The sequence below is a fragment of the Gymnogyps californianus genome, chromosome 25, assembly GCF_018139145.2.
Source record: "Gymnogyps californianus isolate 813 chromosome 25, ASM1813914v2, whole genome shotgun sequence".
NCBI lineage: Eukaryota > Metazoa > Chordata > Aves > Accipitriformes > Cathartidae > Gymnogyps > Gymnogyps californianus.
This window is the reverse complement of record NC_059495.1, coordinates 6945371-6965555: the sequence shown is the minus strand read 5'-3', so window position 1 is coordinate 6965555 and position 20185 is coordinate 6945371. Positions and strand designations below refer to the sequence as shown.

Below are 20185 nucleotides of genomic sequence, written 5' to 3'. Positions count from 1 at the left end.
GAGTCTTTGGACGGACAGTGGGAATGAGTACTGCTTCATATTCCTTGGACTCTGTCACTGCCACAGTGAATATACTTAAGAGATCTTGTGAAAGCAGCCTATATCCATTTACCTTAGTAGGTCTACAATGTTTTCTGCCCAGAACCTGAGCAAGTCCAGCATGTATAGCCGCTTGCAAGTCTGAAGTCTCTGTGAAAAGTCAAGGATTAATCTGGCATCTGAAATCCCCTTGCACAAATCATTTCAAATAATGAGGAAATCTTTATATAAATCTAAGTCTGCTTGTGGGTAATGCATGAACCAAGAAAGGAGCTATATTCAATGAATACACTATTCATGGCTCGCAGCTCCCTGTTCTCATTTGATACTGTAGTTGTTCCCCACACTGAACTCCTCTTTGTGTTGCCCACAGCTACACCTACCTTCTGCTGGGATACTGTTAAATCCCTCATCTTAGGCTGGGGCAGTACAGTAACGGGCATCCAGGAGTTGCAAAGATGATTCAGTCTGGTAATGCTGTCTCATTTCCCAATAAAAGGCTCTGTTTGGATCTGGTAGGAAATGCTGGGTTACAGAGGACACAAAAGTAAGGATCTTCCTGCTTGCTGTCACTAAAGATTTCATGGTATTTTTCTTAAGGACAGTTCAGTCTCCTGCCCAGTTAAGTTTTGGTAATGCTATTCCCAGTTATGTCTGTCCTTCTGCTATCAGATTTCCACTGGGGTTAGCTCTGGATCTGACCATCCTGAAAACTTCCTCAGAGGGATGGGAGGCATCTATACAGCCGCACGGACACAACCCTGTCAGGCACATGGAGCACATTTAACGTCCTGCAGGATTAACAGAGTGGCTTCTTTTCCCACAGCGGTAAATCAGTGGTTGGTAAGGGCACCTCAGTCCCTTAAACTTCTTTTCAGATCTGTCTCTGATACTTGGTTGTCTGGTTTTGGCTGCTGAGACATACACAGCAAGGCAGGGTCCTAACTGCCAAGCCAAGAGTCTGCAAAGTGAAAAATCATCACAAAACCACCAAGGAGATATCTTATAGCGTTGGTGTTATTTTTTTTACTTTGCTGTATTGGTCATGTGAACGTGCATGATACTTAGCAGAGAGAGTAGAGACAGCCAAGGACCCTGTGGTCTTTTCATGTGTGTCATTTCATGCCTGTAGAAAGCGTGTGTACTCCTAGGCAGATAAGCTTTTTAGAAGATGTTATTATCTGAGAATCTGGATATATCCTATAGTTCTATATGAGTATTACATGTAACTATTTTATCATAAATAGTGCATATCTGAACTGCGGGGGTTATTTTCCAGGGAAATTTAACTACAGAGCAGGGGGGTGAGAGTGAAGCCCTTAGAAGGACCTTAGGCAGCAGGTAGTTGTGCCAGCGCTGCTAGCACCTGGGACGTGCTGACTGCAGGGAACGCAAAGAAAATTTTACCGTTGTGTCTGAAGGAGGGAGAACGTCAACCCAAAGGCAGGTGGGAATCCATACGTGGGGATGTGTGTGTTCGGGTCTGCCCCACCAGCTGGGCTGCCCCACACCATTTAAAGTCAGCACCTGGCCTCCAGGCAGCGCAGGCGAGGAGGTCGGTCACCTCCTGAGGACGGTGAGCGCTAAGCCGAACAGAGTCTGACACCTTGAAGCATGGATGCTCTCACCGTTTCACCGAGTCTTCTCAGGACAGCCTGTACCTCAGGAAAGAATAAGATCCTTTGTGCTGCTTCAGGGCTTTTTCTCTGCCAGTACAGGCAGCATTTAACACCTGACACAGAGTATTTCAACAGAAAGTTAGAAATGATCACATTCCCTGTGAAAACCCTGGTGTCCCTGAAGTTGCTCAGACTCTCCTCTGACTGCCACGGGGACATTAAACCTTCAGCAGTTTGCCTCTCTGAAGGCGGATTTTGGTTCCCTGCCTGGAAAAACAGTAGGCGAAATAGTAAAACCTTAAATTCGAACATGTGTAAGTTATACATCTTATTTCCATTTTCAAGCAACATACCCGCAGTAAGACATGAGGAAAAAATTACCATCTGCCTTAGAATATCTCGGTGGAGCATTTATCTCCCAGCCATGATAACTGAATTTTAGTAATTTCTCCGTCCCGTCTCCCCCCCTTCAGATTAAGAAACAAATTTGTTTAGTGTCCAAACTTGGAAGTCTTGCCAGCTGAACTCAGAGGGTGGGATTTGGTGCACTGTCATAGTTCTTACCCTTCAGCGAATGGTTTCCTCCCAAGCCACTTTGCTTCTGGCAGAGAAGAAGGACGGCTGTACGATTAAAGCAGTGGACTAAACTGCACTGGATATGGGCTCTGTGCTCACTTTGCATAGATGCTGCACACTAATGCATCCTCGTAAATGTGAGGGCAGTAACGCTGCCCTTCCCTGGTATGTTCTTCAGAGCTGGGATGTGCTGTGTGCCTGTGGCAGGCTGTGGACTGGTATTTTAAGTGACCTCTAGAGCTAACAGCATGAGTTACTACTGCAGCTGGAGAAAAACAAAATCTGTGCTCCCTATCTGTGGTTTGGAGGCTCATAATTCTCCCAGAGCAGGACAGAGAAAGCCTATTGCTTGCCAAGGGTCTGCATGTAGTCCAGGTCTTAGCACAGTGCCACCTGAGTTGCTAAATGTTCCCTCCTCATCACTCCGTCACCTCAGAAGTAAAACTGGAGCCAGAGACTTTTTCACACACAGTTTCTGTGGTCTGAAGTTCTTGACTCACGCCTAAGGCACCTAAGATTTCTAGATTTCCTATCCAAGTAGTAGACAAGCCTGGGACTGTTTAACTGTTAAGAACAGACAAGATCAGTTACATTCAGCCCTGTATAAATAAGACTCTTCAGATACCATGCTAATATTGTAGTATTCTCTTGTAACTATCCTGTCATTTTGGCATGGGTATTTTGTGTTCTTAGTTAATGAAATGAAGGGAGGTGTATCTGTATTTCTGAGTAGCTCTGCAGAAATGCCTTAGGTCATGAGGTGAGAAGTACAGCCTTTCTGTCAATTGATAGACTCCACTACAACAGAAAGACGGTGTGCAGGGTTGTTTTTGACACAATGCAAGAGTGAAACAGTCCAACAAGGGCTCCTAGGACCATCAAGCTGCATCTGAAGGACTGCTAAAATGCAGCTGAGCAATAAAGAATGAAGGGGGAGTGGGGGGTGTAACCGATAGACCTATGTGATAGGCACTTGCTTTTTATCTGGTTCGTGAATTTTGGTATTTCAGAGGTATTGAGTACAACCTTATGGCTACCATTGCCTTTGTCTGAAAGTCACTCTTTGCACCTCCAACTCTCTTTCCTCTAACTGGTTGCATTATCAGATATCCCCTCCATGAGACTTGTGATTCATAGATCACCTTATGACATTCATGTGACAGGCCAGGAATGGCCTCTCCCACATGTAAAGAAACTCGCCTTAACTTTTCACCTTCGGGATACTTGCCATTTCTGTAACCCAAACCTCCTTCTGCTACAGCAGGGATGAAAGATGCATAATAACGACAAGTCATCTGTTTCCTTTCACATTTCAGGGAGTCCCCCGTAGACTGTAGTGTGAACAAATGCAGCAAACTCGTCGGAGCAGGGACAGAGTCCAACCCAATGAGTTACAGCACCTACATGGATGAGAAGAACGGGCCTCCTCCCAACATGACCACCAATGAGAGGAGAGTCATTGTCCCAGCAGGTACCACCACCATCAAACTCTTTGTGTCATATTTCCTTGCACTGTCTTAAATATCCAGCTGAACAGATAAGGCTTGTTTATCCACTCTCTGAGGAATTCTCTTTCTTACAAACCATGTAAAAAGTAAGGAAAATATCAGAGTTTCTGGCCAGTGGGAATTTCCCGTGTCCCAGTATATGTTCTGCCTTGAACCAGAATAAGAAGTGGATAATTAGTGCTGCTGCTTTTTTTTTTTCTTTTTTTTCCTGGAATGAAGTGTTGTTTTGGTGTGTTGAACCAAATCCATCTCCCATCATGTGTTAGAGGAGAATCCGCAATGCTTCCTGGGACATGCATGGTATGATCGAAGAGCACAGTTCATAGGCAAGAATAAGCATGAAGTGGACCCAAATTATAACTCCCATGATGCTCTGCAGGATCCAGATGCACTTTCATGTCATATTGATTCAAAATGAGCTATTTTGTTTTCTTTTTTTTTGTTAGAAGTAGAAAACCAGAAAAATTATATTTTGCAGGAACTACATTATCCTTCCAAAAATCATTACACAGAAACATTCCTGTCCAGTTCTCTGTGTTTGATATCCACATCTGCTGTCTGAAATTGGCAGGATGCATTAGATGCATTTGGATAGTCAAGGGTGAGAGCTGCTGTGGCAGGCAACCGGTGAAGTCTGAACCTGGAATGAGAGGGAGTCTTTTCCCTGCAAAGTATATAAACACCATAGATATAAACAGGATAGCTCAGGAACTTTCCAGCAAGGGAGATATTATGAGCCAAGTCCTGGCCCAACTGACGTACCGAAACTTCCACTGATTTCAAGGGGTGCAGCTTTTCACCCAGTGTTGTTGAGGGTTTCACCGAGGGTTGTAGCTGATTCAAGCAGATGAACTGTTGGCAGAAAGAAATGTACTCGTGGAATTTAGCTCTGTTTTCTGATCGTGGCTTGACCACGAACAGATGACAATTCCCAAGCATTTGTTTGCCATTTAGAATGAAAAGGAAAAGCTTGAACTGAATGTAGTGAAGGGAAGCCAATACAAGATTGACAGCAAACCTCAAAGTACTGTTTAAGCCATTGTTCGGATCTGCTTAGAGAGACTGGCTAACCTAATTGGTGACAACATCAGGTATGTTTTCAGCGTCAACATTGCCTAGAAACGTGTTAGCTGATACCAACTAGTCATTATATTATTAAAGATATTTAAGAGGGAACATTTATCCTGCTCTTCACCATGCTATTTATGCATATTTAAAAAGACCAAGGGTAGGCTAAAGTTTAGCATTGTTGTAGAAACAGGGGAAATTACTTTTAGTGCCCTCAGTGGAAAAGAAGTTTTAAAATCTCCTCTTTGAAGGAAAGTGAAAAAAAGGACTTTTTTCCCCTCATGAGTATCCACAAATGAAAACCTTGAGATACTTGTGAAATAGCAGTGATTTACCAGACTTTGGAAGACAATAATGAACATCATCCCAGATCTCTGGCTGCAGGATATGAGGCCTGATTCATCCAAGACAGGCATTTGGAAATTTTAATATAATCCAGAGTAAAGATTTATAGCGCATTAGGGTGAAGATAGGCAAGAATAATGTCACATTAGGCTTGCAATAGTAATAATAACGAACTCTAAGCCATGTTTCAAGACGGCAGTTTTTCAGAGACCATTCAATGTCTTTGGCAGTGATAAACAGGCTGAACGAATATCTGAAATTCAAAAGTGTTTGTTTAAAGGGAGACCACAAATTCACTATGCCCTCTAAATGTTGGGGTTTTTCTCAAAACTCAAGACAAATAACTCTTTCAATTAAAAAAAAAAGAATCCTCCCTTGAATACTTGCATTGTAAAATTTGCAGTCTTTTGCCAGTGCTTAGAAAGCAGAATTTAAATTGGCTATTGCCAAAATTTAAAGGAAATCCATCTTTGTTTCCCAAAGCAGACTTGCAAAGATATGGTGTTGTAAGTTCCATGTCTATAATTCAACTTTAAGCAACCTGGTTTTACTAGACTAATGTCACAGTTATAATTTCAATATTCCTTGGTCTTACTTCTCCATTTCATGCTGTTATTCTGGAACTCAGCTGCCCAGGAATGTACCAGGTACGGCCACTACCTGACCTTTTGTGTCAAGGGATCCCTGCAGCCCAAGCACACACAGTTTACAGACCTGGGCCAAGGCATTATTTTATACACTATAAAATGTGTGGCAGAGGCATTTCTTGTCCCTACCCAAAGCATAAGCTACCACCTGTGCGATGGCTACATGTTTCTGATCCATTTTCTCAACTGCCTCAGGACCTGAAGTGTTTGAGGTTTATCTTAGAGGAATGTACCAGCTGTGATGGACAGATCAAACGTCTCCGAAGTTAAGGCTTGCCTTCGCAATCCTCTCCAGCTGCAATGGAACATGAATTTGCAGCTTAAATTTTCAAATGGGATACATGGGGAGAAGCAGCACAGGAAACATCTGAAAATGCAGATATGCTCTGAAAATGACTCTGTAAAAATGGTATCGTGGCACAAATTCTTGCTGGGACTTTCTGATCTAATGCTCTTCTCAAAACTCAAAGGATGATTTCTTTTTTTAACTACTGATGCAGCAAACCATCACCATGGGGTCTGAAACTCCAGCCGGGTTCAATCTCTCTCTTACGTCATCACCAGTAATAAAGATTCCACAGCTGGAGCTTTGCTGACAGTTGATAATGATGCATGAGACAGTATAAAATCCACATTGCCCTCCAATAGCTGTGTTGGTTTTACAGGGCTGGTGGAGGTAGAATTGTGTTCTTGTCAGCGGGGTGAACAAATCTGACTCAGAGATGCATGGCAAGCTGTTCTGTTTAAGCAATAATATTTTTTTTCAGAGTCCCTTTGCTGACTGTAAATACCGCCATCCTCAGACTTTAAAATGCCATCTGTTGGGACTTTGTAATGCACTTGCGAAGGATGGTGTGACTTATACGGTACTGATGTAATTATATAGCATTGCAGAACCGAAGCTGTGACAAGCACACCCTTTCAAAGGGATGAGTTTGCTTTTGGAAGCTTTTTTCCAGAGGGAGAAAAGTCACAGTCAAATGTCACTAATATTGTTTCCAAGCATACGTATAAGATTCAGGCAGGTGGGAGACAGTCAAGAGAACTTACCCTGCCAGAGGGTCAGTGTGATCAGTTTATGCGCCTTGAGTCTTGTTATAGCACAGTACTTGTTCATCTTGGCAAAATGCATTGGAATCAGTAAATTAAATACATTTGGTTGTGGAAACAATGGTTAATGCTTTGACTGGGCTACAGTGAGTGCTAGAGGCTTGAGGCTTGCGTATAGCGTTACCATCCTTTGTGCTTTCCTGCCAGATCCCACCCTATGGACCCAGGAACATGTGCGCCAGTGGCTGGAATGGGCTATAAAGGAGTATGGATTAATGGAGATTGACACCACCATCTTCCAGAATATGGACGGCAAGGAGCTCTGCAAAATGAACAAGGATGACTTCCTCCGAACCACCTCCCTCTACAACACAGAAGTTCTGTTGTCTCACCTCAGTTACCTCAGGGAAAGTAAGTATTGCCCTGACTCATCCCAGCCCTAGCGTGACATGCTGATAGGATAAGCTGCCATAAGCATTGAACTTCTAGGGCTCTTCTTGCAGGATAAATAGCAGCAAGGATGAAGGAAAAAGAACGGAGAAAGGCAAGCAGAGAGAGCAAACAAGGAAGGGAGGAATAAAAAGTGGGTTGGAAAGTTAATTTTAACTTAGATGGAGTTAGTGGTGCTATCAGGGAGGTGAAGAACTGAGCAGGACTCTTAAGAAGATTAGATAGTCTTACAGATAATAAAAACATCTGTGGCTATATGATAAAATTACATAAATTTGCTGTGGAGATTAAACCAAACATTAACTGATGGGACACGGGCAAATTACTCCATAACTTTGCAGTTAGAGGGCTGTGCACTTTCCCCTAAGGCTTCTGGTAAAGACTGCTTCAAAATAGGACCCACAACTGGCCCGAGCTGGAGATTTTCTATGTTTCTGGAGGCCCAGATTTGTTGGAAAGAGGAAAAAATACAAGAGTGATTCCCCAAATGTAAGTGTGCTGAAGCAGATGTCATGCAAATGACCTAGTACTCAAAGAACAAGTTTTGCTGAACCTCTTTCTTGCTACTCTCTGTCCCACACTAGAGTATGGGATGGATCCAATAGTCCTTTTTGCTGTATTAAGCCCCTAAGACAGAAGCTGTGAGCAGTCTTCTGAGCTACTTCTGGAAAAGCATACCGCAGCAGCCCAAACAGGAATGATCACCTTATGGTTAGCACATGCTCTTGAGCCTGGGAGTCTTAGATTCAGAGCTTTCTAAGACTTCCTGTGCAACCACGAGCATGTCCACAGCTTCCAAATGTCTCCTCTTCATCTGTAAAATGGAAGTTAAAGCATCTCCTTTCTTCACAAAGGTGTGCTAAGGATAATTGTGTTATGATGAGGCCAGAGAACTGGAGCTAAATCCCACATGCTCCAATATTTTTTCAAGTGAAACAGCTTTCATAGGAGTATAATTATTTGAGGACTGAAAAATCAGAAGAAGTTGCGGTAAAGCAAGGTGGGAGGGCAGGGAGAGAAAGAAAAAAGTATATTTTCTCCACTGGGAAATCAAGTCATGATGTAAAGGCAGCTGAAGATGTCTCCATCTGGCCAGTGCAATAAAGCAGCGAGACAGCATTTATTTAGGGTGTTTCTTCAAAGCTTTTCAGTGCTGGTCTCTCCCTGCCTCTGCTAAAATCAGTGGGAGTTTTACAGATTACAGTGGGAGAAGAGTTAGATCACAGATGGGTGCCTCTGTAAGCCCCACCTTTTTTTTTTTTTTTTTGAGAAGTCGAGCCAAGGAAATGATTCACAACAAATAACCGAATTGTTGGATTTGAACAGTTTTTGTCCCTTGCGACTTCACAATAAAATAATTTCCCATCCAAAATAATTTGCACATTTCATCCTGTTTCATCAGCAAAGAGCTGCTGGTTCGCAGAACACTTCAAGATTATTGCAGACACAAACTAACTTTCAAACTAAGGTTTGCATACAGAATTACACACTTTTACGGGAAATAGTAAGGCAGTTTTGTGAAGCCAGTGCTGCTTTGGCCAAACCTGCTGACTTTGGCTGGGCAAATCAGACGCTTTGTAACCGGAAATGTTTTTAAATTCCCACAAGATAAATACTCAAGTGAGACACTTGAATTGTCTTATTGATAAGACTTGAGAATTGACAGAAAGAGATGAAGGAGGAGTTGTATGGTTTTTGAATCAACGAACCAGGCTGAATTTGAAAAGGTTGGCAGAAGAGTTGAATTCTTCTGTTGCTTTAGCTCCAGACAGCATCTCCAGTGATAGTCTCAAGTGTTAGCTATCCTGTTAGTTGCGGTATTCAAAGAGAGTATCAGAGGAATTGCATTCTTGCTCTCATGGCATAAGCCTGAAGACCTGGATTCAACTGCCACCTTTACCATTTGCTGCTGTCCATTTGTTCAGGAGCAAATTCCTGATTGATCCTACCTACCTTTAGATACCTGAAGTCCCTAAATTAGAGGTCTGGTCATACTGGTCTCTGTTTATAGACAAGAAGCAACAGGGCACGTTGAAATTCAGGATAGTAGTCCCCTAGTTCACACATTGCCTTTAAATGCGTGAAATTAGGAGGGATAAAGCTTTGCCTCAGTTCCCCTGTGCTTCACTTTTACTTTTGGTACAATGGAGCTAGTAATCCTGCCTTCTTGTTGGTCTTGTCTGTTGAGATGGCAAATCTGTGGAACAGGGATTGTGTCTCGTGTCTCTCAAGACCCAGCACAATGGAGTCTTAATGCAGTTGCAACATTTAAGTGCTGCTGCAATGCATGCTGAATAATAATCATAAAAATATAATGTTCTGCCAGGGGAATGCCTACAATGATTTCTATGCTATTAAGCTAGTGCAAAACCCGAGCAACTTCGCTGGATTCAGACAAATTAGTTATTCCAATTTTACGTGAATGCATACGAAAGGAGAATTCAATCCTGGTCCATCCCCAGCTTTTATGATTATAAATTTCTCTCTGTTCAGCCCCTTGGGCTGTTCTAAGACGTCATGCGAGTGCTGTCCTTATTAAAGCAAGCTCCTGTCTGAGTGGAGGTCGGGCAGCCTCTGAAGAGCATTCCTTTCCGTGCAGCTGTTCCTAGCGCTGCCTAATGACAGTCTGGTTTCTGGATTGCTGGTTAACTCCCTCATGGAGTAACGCCTTCGAAAGGAGCTTATTGTTTTTCCAGACTGATTTCCAGCGGATGTTTAGTGCCGAGCCTCTGAGCTCAGTGCCATGGGGAGATGGTCTTTTTTTCATGAATTTTCCCTTTTTGTAAGGTTGGTTGTTTCAGAGACATCCAGCTCTGCTCCTGCTTAGGGTGGAGAATACGTGATGGCAACAAAACACAGGAGAACTTTGGGGAATTGCAGATCTATAGGCTACGTTACATCTGCCCAGTCTCTCTCTTGAAAGGTGTTTGTCCTCTCAGGATGTTAAGCTGGATATGCGATGACTAGTGAATCCTCAAATTTGGTGTTTGTTTTCCAAGAAATGAAGCCAATCTGAACTTTCTGAGTCTGTTTACTAGCCAGGCAAGGAGACCCCCTGAAAATTAGCTTCCTCAGAAAGTTTTCAACTGTTTACGCTCCTGACCAGGGTGAAAGTGTTCTTAAAACTGCCTGTGAAGTATGTTATTTTGACACATATGAGTCCAGATTGAAAAAATAAACTGGTAACATCTGCAAGACCTCAACAAAAGCTCAATCTTAGTTTTGGAGACAGAAGGTTCAGTTGAGCTATTTAATATAGTCGAGACTAAACCAAACTCATATCACAGCACCTTTAGTCTTCAGGCAAAACTTAGGTCTGGATCAGAATCGTGCAGTTGTTTCCTGTTTCCGTAACCTATTGAAGCAGTCAGGAATTCAGACATCTCTGATCTTTAGGAGATTTCAGACTTGCAGAACCCAGTTCTGCAGCACACTCTATCCTTTGGAGTCTCTTAAAACACCCCCCAGTAGTTTTTTCAGGGAACTTACTGTCCATCCCCCGCAAACAATCATCTTTCTTTAAGTGTTTCTTCCAGTTCCCTCTCCAAAATTGTGAAGCAATGGCTTGGCTTTTTCTTCTTCTCGTTCATTCTCCTGTACCTTCGGACTCCAGACTGACTGACTGCTGTGCTGGTATCTTTTTCAAACACAGTCTGCCTGGTGAATCTTCTCAAGTCAGCCAGTGGGCAGTGGGAAGGGAGATTTGAATGTTTTCATGCTATGTTTGGGACGAACATCAAAAGAAGCCTGAACTGTCACCTCCCGTCCTTTGCCTCTCTAGTTATGGGGGGGTCAGTTGTGTGTGATGTGTACAAACGAAAAGAGCCTGAAGGGGAAAGAATGAGACTGTGGTGAGAAGCAGAAGCAGAAAACTGCTTTGTGGTTTCGAGCCATATATTAATGCCAAACAAAACTATACTGCTAAATGCAGCAGAACCCTGATTCTACCAGGAGATGTGGAGGGAAGGCCACATGGCCTTCAGAAGGTGAGGATAAAAAAAGATTTCCAGATTAAATACACTTCAAGATTGTGAAACCAAGATGTTCCTGCAACTCAGAAGGATGAGCTGCCTTGTGAAAAGGAAGGCTTTATGGGGAAAAAACTCTCCTGCTCTGTTTTTCGGTCATTTTCCATCTTCCTCTTAACGCAAGGGAAATAAAAGAAGAAAGGAAAAGGTGGGGGGAACCATAAGATAACATGTTTAATATTAATTGTAGGAGAATAGCCCTGCACTTTATTAATAATACCAGTGTTTCCAGAAAAAGCTGATTTAATCTAAGGTGTCACTGACCCAGTGAGGGGTAGGGGGAATAAGAACAAAACGAAAATTCATCGCAGCCAAAGTTTTGCCCAAGAACGAGTAAGGGAGGGAGCAGCCTGGCCTCTGTCTGTCTGCTTCTCTCTGTCCTGATCTGTGTCTCTGGCTTTCTCTCTTTTCCTCCTTCATTGAAAACCCTTAATAGGAAACACATTTCCTTTTCTGTGGTGTTCCCACCAGAAACCTCAGACTGTCGGGCAAAGGTGAGAACTTTTAGCAATTAAACTGGGGGGAGGCGCCGTCCCTTTCCAGTGGCTTGGGCTGCATTTTTTAGTGTAAAGTAGCTATAGGTTGATCATACAGGCTTGTTCAGTGCTATTCATCACCCCACCCCCACCTCCTCAGCCAGTCAGTGCACCCAGGCATTTGCAGCCTATTTAGTCATAGAAAACTGTGTTTCTGAATTCCCAAGCACTTCCCTGTCTGGCGGGGGCGAGCTAGGCTGGGCGTTGCATTCAGGATCTACTTCAAATAACTTGAAAAAGAGAGAGTGGTGGACAGGAGTTTCCCCACAGATATTCAAGAAAGAAATGCCAAAGCCAGAAACCATCTGATGAAAACATGAGTTAGGTGGACAAAGCTGTTACAATTCCTCCAGCAGCAGCAAAAGACCAGCCAATCTCTCTAAATATTGAAGCCAATCACTTTGGCTATCTGCAGCTTTCACAGTCAAAGTACCCTTGGGATCCCTTTGAACTCTTTACCTCCTACTTTACCACATTATCCATCCTGGTCTTTTGAAACATCCCCTGCCTTGCAGCATCTGGTAGCATCCATCCTCCACTCCCTATGAGCAGACTTTGTTTTCCAACACCTTCTACCTCTGTGTACATGCTGGCTTGTGCATGTCTTTGGCTTTGTTTGCATTTGGGGAAGAAAAGAAATCCGTAGGAACACAGGGCCAATAAGATCCAGCACCTGCAATGGCTGTTACTTCTGGCAGTGAACTGCCTAATCCTCAGCTCTCACAGGAAAGTGAGACATACTGTGAGTACTACTGAGGGGCAAGTGAGGTCAGTGTTATTTGGGATCATGTGGATTAGAGGAATGTGGAGACTGCATGGCTTAGTCACAAGATCTTAATCAGTTAGTATTATAGTACCTGCAAAAGAGGTATTCTTAGCCCTGCCAAAGAATCTGGGGATGCTCAGGGGCAGCGTAGCATATACAGAAATCTATACTGTTTGCTGTGTGTTGCTTAGGACCAAGTACCTTCAGTGGGACAGAATCTCACTGAATAGAGGGCTGTGTAGATGTGAATAGCAGAAAGTGTCTGTGAAAGCACTTCTCACCCGTACCCACCCGTGGCAAGATTGGTGCCCTGCTCCAGTTCACATCATCAGTCCCTACAAAGAAGGGCCCTCTGCCTTGTTAGGAACGTCACCGCCTGATGCAGTAGAAACTTTTTCAAGAGCTGTAGGAAAGGTGAGCCTAGAAGGTCACGTAGGGTAAACACATATAACTAGACAACCATGAAATGTCTATTACACGCTGGCTTCCAAGAGCTCACAGGGCCTCTTCCTCCATTTCCAGAAGAGTTTGCACGAGAACCAAAGTAAAATGCTTAGAAAGGAACATTCCCACCATAGACTGTGCAAAACGAAGGCCCTTCCTATGGATTCTTTCTTGTGCTCCTCTTGAATAGTTTTGTTTCAAGTGGGGCTGGATGGAAAGGCCACTCTGAACTGAGAAAGCTACTTTCAAATTCCACAAAGCACGGGAGATGCTGGAATACCAGTGAGATTTTTGCAGTTATTGGCCCAAAACCAAGCATGTGACACTCTAAAAATGTTCAGATCCTGACAGTGCAATCCATGTCACTTCTACTGTATGTTCCTCAAAACGGAAATTTCTCTATCACAGCTAGAGAGAGAAAAGTTTCTTCCTTATGCTGTAATACAATCTGTGCCATAGTAATTTCTAGAGGCTCTGCTGTGAGAGATATTGTACCTGTATAAATGTACTATACAACCTCACCCTTTTATATCATTTTTCAATGGAGGACGTTGAGGCACTCAGTGAAGGAGGCAAATGTCTTTATTTTGGTTTGCAAGTGGAGAAACAGTAGCACGTGTGACATACAGCTACCAAGCTTTTAAAAGAATTTCATATCCATCTTAGAAAATGTGTGCTTAATTGTCTGAAAAATTTGGTCTTTAGATCCTAGTGATAGCATTTGCTACCTGCCTGCATGGTTCCCCACTGGCAGAGCGCATTCAGACTGCAATAACTCCTTTTCTTTTCATTATAGGTAGCTCACTGCTGGTCTACAATACTCCATCCCACACAGAAGCTTCCTCACGTCTTGCCACCAAAGAAGGTCAGTCTTTTGCATATAAATGTCCTGGCTTCCTGTGTTCTTATGATGTTTTTGATTGGGTTAATACTAGACCTTCTATATAATATCCTTGGCATGAAAATGTTCTGGTCTGCTATGCATGCACAACATGGTTAAAATAGAATAACTCACAATTTGCGGGCCCATCCATGCTGAAAATCACATCTCCGCTTGTCCAGCCAACACTGTGGCATAAAATGCATATCTGTCATTTTCACACTTGTGTATTACTGAGTTGATGAACTGATGGCATATTTTCTGTTCTTTATGTGAAACAGTTTGAAATCTCAGATATATAGCAAGGACCGAGACACTGTTTCTCTCTGCGTGAGTTCATAGTTGAAAGGATAAAATTTTTTCACAATAAATTCCATTACTGAATAAAGACCACTCAGGTCTTCCAAAACCATTCATGAATCTGACAGCTAGTTTCAACCAGCAAGGAAGACCAAGTGTATCTTTTTGACACTTTCATTTTGGAACATTTTGGTTTTCTTTTTCAAATAACACCAAATTTTTAATCTATCAGAAATTCTGATCATGTAGATAGAGCTTAGAAACCTTGAAGTTTAAAAGTTAATAACACACTTGAGGCTCCTTCAGGCTTTTGAGTTGTTTGTATATCCTTCAGTTGGGTTTTTCAGGTTTTCTTCTGCAGCTACAGTCCTATTCCTTTTTCTTATTTTTAATGAAAAACTGGATTCTCAGTCATGACAAAATTATGGGAGTTGGTGTGATGGGTATGATGCACATCCCTTACCTACATAAGACAGTAAGTCACAGTCAGACAGTTGAATTGCTAGAGGCCACATAGGGTGTTAAAGACGAAAACTCTGGTCCTGTGCTCTATAACTTACTGTGTAGGACTAGGAACCTTGAGTTTGGTCTTCCTTTCCTTTTGTGTAACTGCAGGAACACTGGTTTTGTTCACTGAACTGTGTTCAGCTCCTCCATTTGAAAAGCTTCGGGAAAAAGTGTGAAATCTCATGTCTGCCATATGAGATAACCCACCTAGAAGCTGTCTGCTCTCGTGCTGAGACAGTTTCCTCAACTCATATATAAACATTTCTATGCTTTTCAGGAGAACATGGCTCCACTGATGAGCCACAAGTTTGCATTTCAAAGAATAGTGGGGAAAGGCAGAAAGTCTTTTATTTAAGCAGCTGGAGAGAGCGAGCCAAAACCCCCCATTTCACTGAAAGGCTACAGCAAACCGAGATTGCACATTTAACAAGCTTCTGCATGGTGTTTCTGGCTGCTTCATTGACTAGCACTGCTCTTAGAGCCAGCACTTCTTTCTCATTGCACCACGCTGCATTTCATCTCCAACATCTGTCTTGGACCCCGGACACAATATTAGTGCTGGGTTTTACAGCAGCTTCTTTTGTCCAGCATATAACTATCCACTTGAGCTGTCTGTTCCCTGGCATGCTGTTCTCTCTTTATGAGAGAGGCATTAGTTGATAAAACACGGTACATTACAGAGACAAAGCCATTCAGGCTTTTCTGTGACTGACTACTTTGACACTAACAGTCATCTATTTAAAATTAATGAAAGCTAGACTTGCTCCTATTTGAATAAAGCAGACACACACGCACGTGTTCCTCCACAATTTCCCCCATAAACGTACATGCACATCCAAGACTGTGCTCTTTCTGCCTCAGGCCAGGTGGTTGCTAAAAATAAAGGGAAGAAAGCTGCGATTTTTTTATTAAAGAGAAATGCTCTGTGTAAAATTGCACTCCTCTGAATTTTTTATACCCTTTATCTTTGCAAGTTGGGCCTAGAGTCACTTAAGCAGAAAGAAATTTGAGGGAAAAAATGTTCCTCCCCCTCCATTTTTACTGCCCTCGAGTGTGTTTCTTTAGTGCAGCTGACAGAAGTTTGCATTTGATTTCTGTCAGCTAGGTGTTTTTAACTTTACATGGTACTTTCATCATGTGTCAGTAAAGGACTAAACACACCCATGGGACAGTCAAATAAAAATTAAGAACTAGCATAGAAATGTTGAAATCCCATTTATTCCTCTTCCATTTCTTCCTACAATGCATACATTTCCTCTGCATTCATTTGATGTCTGAATACTGTTCTGGGATAAACCGACCCACTTCAACCTACTGTAACTGATTCATGTTGCAAATGTTATTCGTGAGATAAGATGACAGGATAAGAGACATGTGAACATGACAGGCTGACAGATAAGGAATTGGGGGAGCAGAGTGAAGTGTCTTGTCCAATATCACAGAAGAAACTTGTGATGGACATAAAACTAGACTTGGAATTCCTCAGCCTCGGTCTAGTCTGTTAGGCAACAAGATTTTCCTTGCTTCCTTTTAAGGCTTTTTAATGGGCTTGCTTCCAGATGATGATATTATTTTGGAAAGGGAATTTCAGGTTAAGAATCATGATTTTTATGAGTATTTTCTTGTCTCCTTAACTTCTCAAAAGAGGAAACATTTTTCTTTATGTTACTGCATCTTGAATCTACTAATCCTGTAAATATTTCTTCTCTCTATGCCTGTGAATAAAAACAGACAAACAAATCTTTCTAACCACCTTCCCTTGAGGATTCAAAAGCAGGAGGAGGTGATGAAATAGTACAATACATGTCAGAGAGAGGAAAAAAATGCTATTTTCTTCAATCCTGTAATTTTTCTTGCACGTTCTTGAAGATCACATAGCTAATGCAAATAACCTGCTTGTGCAAATTCCAGGGAGAAATGCATGCTCTTTGCATACACACATACACTATGCTTTATACAACGTATTCCATGCACATACTGTAAAAAAGAACCTACATGGCAAAAAAAGCTGCAGCTGCAACACAGAGAGATGCAGATGTTTCAGATACAGCATACGGCTCCACTCTCTCCCGAACTTGTTACAGACATAGCAGGGCCATGCTCTGTAGCTGCAGCAAGGACGGTGTCACCCAGGAGCACAGGGCACCACCTGACCTGCGGCCCACGCTGGCAAGGGCAGCGCCGCTGTCCCAGGACTGGGTTTCGCGCCGTGGCTCTAGAGACGGAACTGCCTTGGCTGGTTGCAGCTGCAGACTTTACTCCCTTTTCCCTTCTATTTTCTGCCCTCTCACTTCTCTTCTGCAATGCCAGCTCTGCATACAGAAGAACCTGTAGCACTGCTTTAGGAGAGTTCAACTGCTTTCGTAGCAGAAACAGATACTGTAAATTTATACAGCTGGTGCACAAAGCATATGCGTTTTGTTCTCAGATCAGATAGGTAGAAACCTCGTCGTGTTCAAAGGACTCTTGTTGCCTGAGCTTCTTTGCTTCTCAGCCTCATAAACACTCAAAAGTATGGTATTTAGCGTCATTGGTACAAATTGTCTTCAGCTGCCTTTGAGAAATAAATTGCTCTAATGAAAATCACCAGTATTTTTTGGCTAGAGAACAATTTTCTGGAAAATGAAACGAGGTTGCTCTCATTGCTGAATGGAAAGATTTGTGTCCCACTCCCAACGCTCCACTGGAGAGATGGTCTGTTTCATTTTCCGTGACTGTTTGGAGCAATGACTGACCTACTGTAGGTACCGGAGACATGGGAGAAGAATCTGAGACCACATTATCTGCCCAGGTCCATGGAGATTTTAAATTGCTCGCCTTCAGAATGGTGTCATTTAAGCAGGTCTCCATAGGGAAATGGAAAGTATGTTCACATACAACAACATTTAGGAGGCCAAAGGGCTGTGTCTCGTATGGTTGTGAGCATTCTGGCTTCAATCCAACATATTTCTAAAGTCCATGCTTACTTTTAAGTACGTTGGGGTCTGCATAACTCACGTGTTTAATATACAAGCCTAAATACTGTGCAGGATTTGAACCCAAGCAGGATAGTGCTGGCAGTTTCCAAAGAGGCAGAATCATGACGTGTTGATGTGTAAAATTACATGTGTCTAAGCAGGCGTGTAAGAGTGTCTGGTGTGGTATATGTGGTGCTTTGTAGTACGTGCTGATACGCAGTCAAGTGGGTATTTGTGCAGTGAGGTGGCAGAGTGGGATGAAGGAAGGCTCAGCCGATCAGCGCTACACCCGCGCATCACGCGTGAGAATTTAGTGGAGCGATTTTGTGTGGCTGTTTGCCTCCAGATTGCAGGTTATGTATGACCTTGATTAAAAGGCTGGATTCAGCATGGGTCTTCATCCTCCAGCACTGTCCTCTGCATACATCAGGCTCAGCCTAAGGCAATATAGTTAGCTTAGAATAGTGGTAAACCAGCACTAGCCCAAAGTCTCATAAATCCAACCTAAATTCAAGCAGAACACAGGACAAACTGATGTGCTACCTGCATTTTCAAAGAGGGAAGAAATTAGTATGTGAATACATGAATATGGATGTAGGAGACAAATTTTAAGGATTTAGTCTGTGGCTATCCCATGTTTATGTTTGCATTATAGAAGTGTTTGTGTGAACAATAAGGATGTTTGGGTATAAGGTGTGTTTGCTTGTATGTTTTGTTTGGTAGTTGGCAAATTTAAGGAGATAAACAAATCAGTGAGCTCTGAAACTCACACAGCGTGGTTTCCCATGGGTTTGTACCCACGTTCATTGTGAGCCCGTAAGGAAGAGTTTCCTGATGTTGGAGCATTAATAAGATCTCTCTCACGCAGGTTCCCTGGTACCTAACAAAATACGAGTCTGTGCAGCTGCTTTTCTCGCTGTCAGGACCGCAATCTCTCTCCTCTTTCCCCAGCAGTTTCCTTTAAATTGGTAGGAACTCTTTAAAACTCGTCTCTCCCGCTTGTCAAATTCGGTGACAATTTTGGGTGACAGGTTCAAAAGTTTTTGGGAACTGGAGAGAGAGGGGCAAAGAGACCACAGGCAGCATGGTTGCATAACCACGGTTCCCACAGGAAAACAGTCTCAAATTCCTGCATAAAATTCTCCTCTTGAAAAGGCCATTTTTCAGGCCTAAAAGGTGGTCATGTGAAAAATATTGACCAGTTTCAGTAAACTCTTCTTTCGAGTGTGTCAGTAAAGCCCCTTGTTCACAGCAAAGGTTATAAACCCTCCAGTCGTAGTTGTGTCAGAGGAAAAGCAGTTGCAGCTTCATGCTCCCTTAATTGTCTGTACATGCTAAAACATTTGTCGATGATATTTGTGTGCCTGGTGATGAAATATCCCATTTTTAGCTCTGTAGCAGAAAAAGGGGAGGCTTTTTTGGTGCTTCTCTTATTGCGACTGTGTGGCCAAACCAGGGATTTATGATTTCAGGAGAGACAGTAGCTAGCTCTCTTGGATTTTTCTTTTTTTCTTTCTTTTTTTTTAATTGTTTTCCTTTGAAATTCCAGAGTTAGTGTTTTGTCTGCTTTCTCCCTGACCCTCTTCGGAGGCAGGCGTGTGTTTTTTCACCAGAAAAACTGGAAACAAAGAATCGTTGTCTTTAAGCTGTAGCAGGCAGGAAACCCAACTCACAAGGGATCACCCTGAGCCAGCGCTGTCCCAGAGTAGACTCCAGTTCTCTGAATTCAACCTGACAGCTTGTCTGGAGCACTTTCTAAGTAACCATTATCCTTCCTTTTCTCCCAGCAAAAGAGCTATTATTTTTTTGCCTAGGGTGCACTGCAAGCAATGTTATTGCACATGTGTGTGTGGGTTACACGTTTGCTGGGGTGCAGTCCCTCCCATGAAAAGCTCTTGGAAGCGCTTTGGCTGTAAGAGAGTGAAAACGAGAGTAAATTTGTTTCCTGATAATGAGTTAAATGGGCAAATGCTGTAAAAATGCTAGCTGCAATGTCTGCGCATGTGTGTCTTCCCTTCCCTTTTCTCTTATGTGTGTATTGCTGCGTCTAGCTTTTTTCTCCGCGAATATGCGTTTCTTTTTCTTTACTTCTGCATTTGTGTATATTTCAATAAGTGCGCACTGCAAGCACGTTAACTGTTTGGTTTTGCCCCCCTGTGTGCTGGGTGGTAAAATATGCCCAGTGCTGTTTGCATATTTCTGCTCACTCGCATATGTGTTTTGGATGAATGTGCAAATACACCCTGAGCGAAGGGTGCTCAGAAACGCGCCTTTCAGAGTATGCAATTGTGTGTCTGCGTTTTTGCTCAGTAGCCTGCCTGTCTGCATGTGGCGGTTCGTGTCTGCAGCTCTGAGTAGCTCAGTAACATGTATGTTGACTGGAAAGTGACTGCTTTTCAAAGCTGGCTCTGGGAGGGATTCTTAGGACACATACTTCAGTCTTCATGCACTGTGCATTGGGACTT

The 20185-nt window shown here is 42.8% G+C and overlaps 1 protein-coding gene across 4 annotated transcripts in view; it reads left to right on the top strand.

Moving 5' to 3' along the window:
* The window catches only part of FLI1 (Fli-1 proto-oncogene, ETS transcription factor), an 88757-nt gene that overhangs the window by 55658 nt on the left and 12914 nt on the right, over window positions 1–20185 (top strand). For all 4 annotated transcript variants that reach the window (XM_050910972.1, XM_050910969.1, XM_050910971.1 and 1 more), the window contains 3 exons: window positions 3551–3705; window positions 7060–7263; window positions 13873–13941. In XM_050910972.1, the coding sequence (XP_050766929.1) occupies window positions 3551–3705; window positions 7060–7263; window positions 13873–13941 (428 nt within the window). The remainder of the gene's footprint in view (window positions 1–3550; window positions 3706–7059; window positions 7264–13872; window positions 13942–20185) is intronic.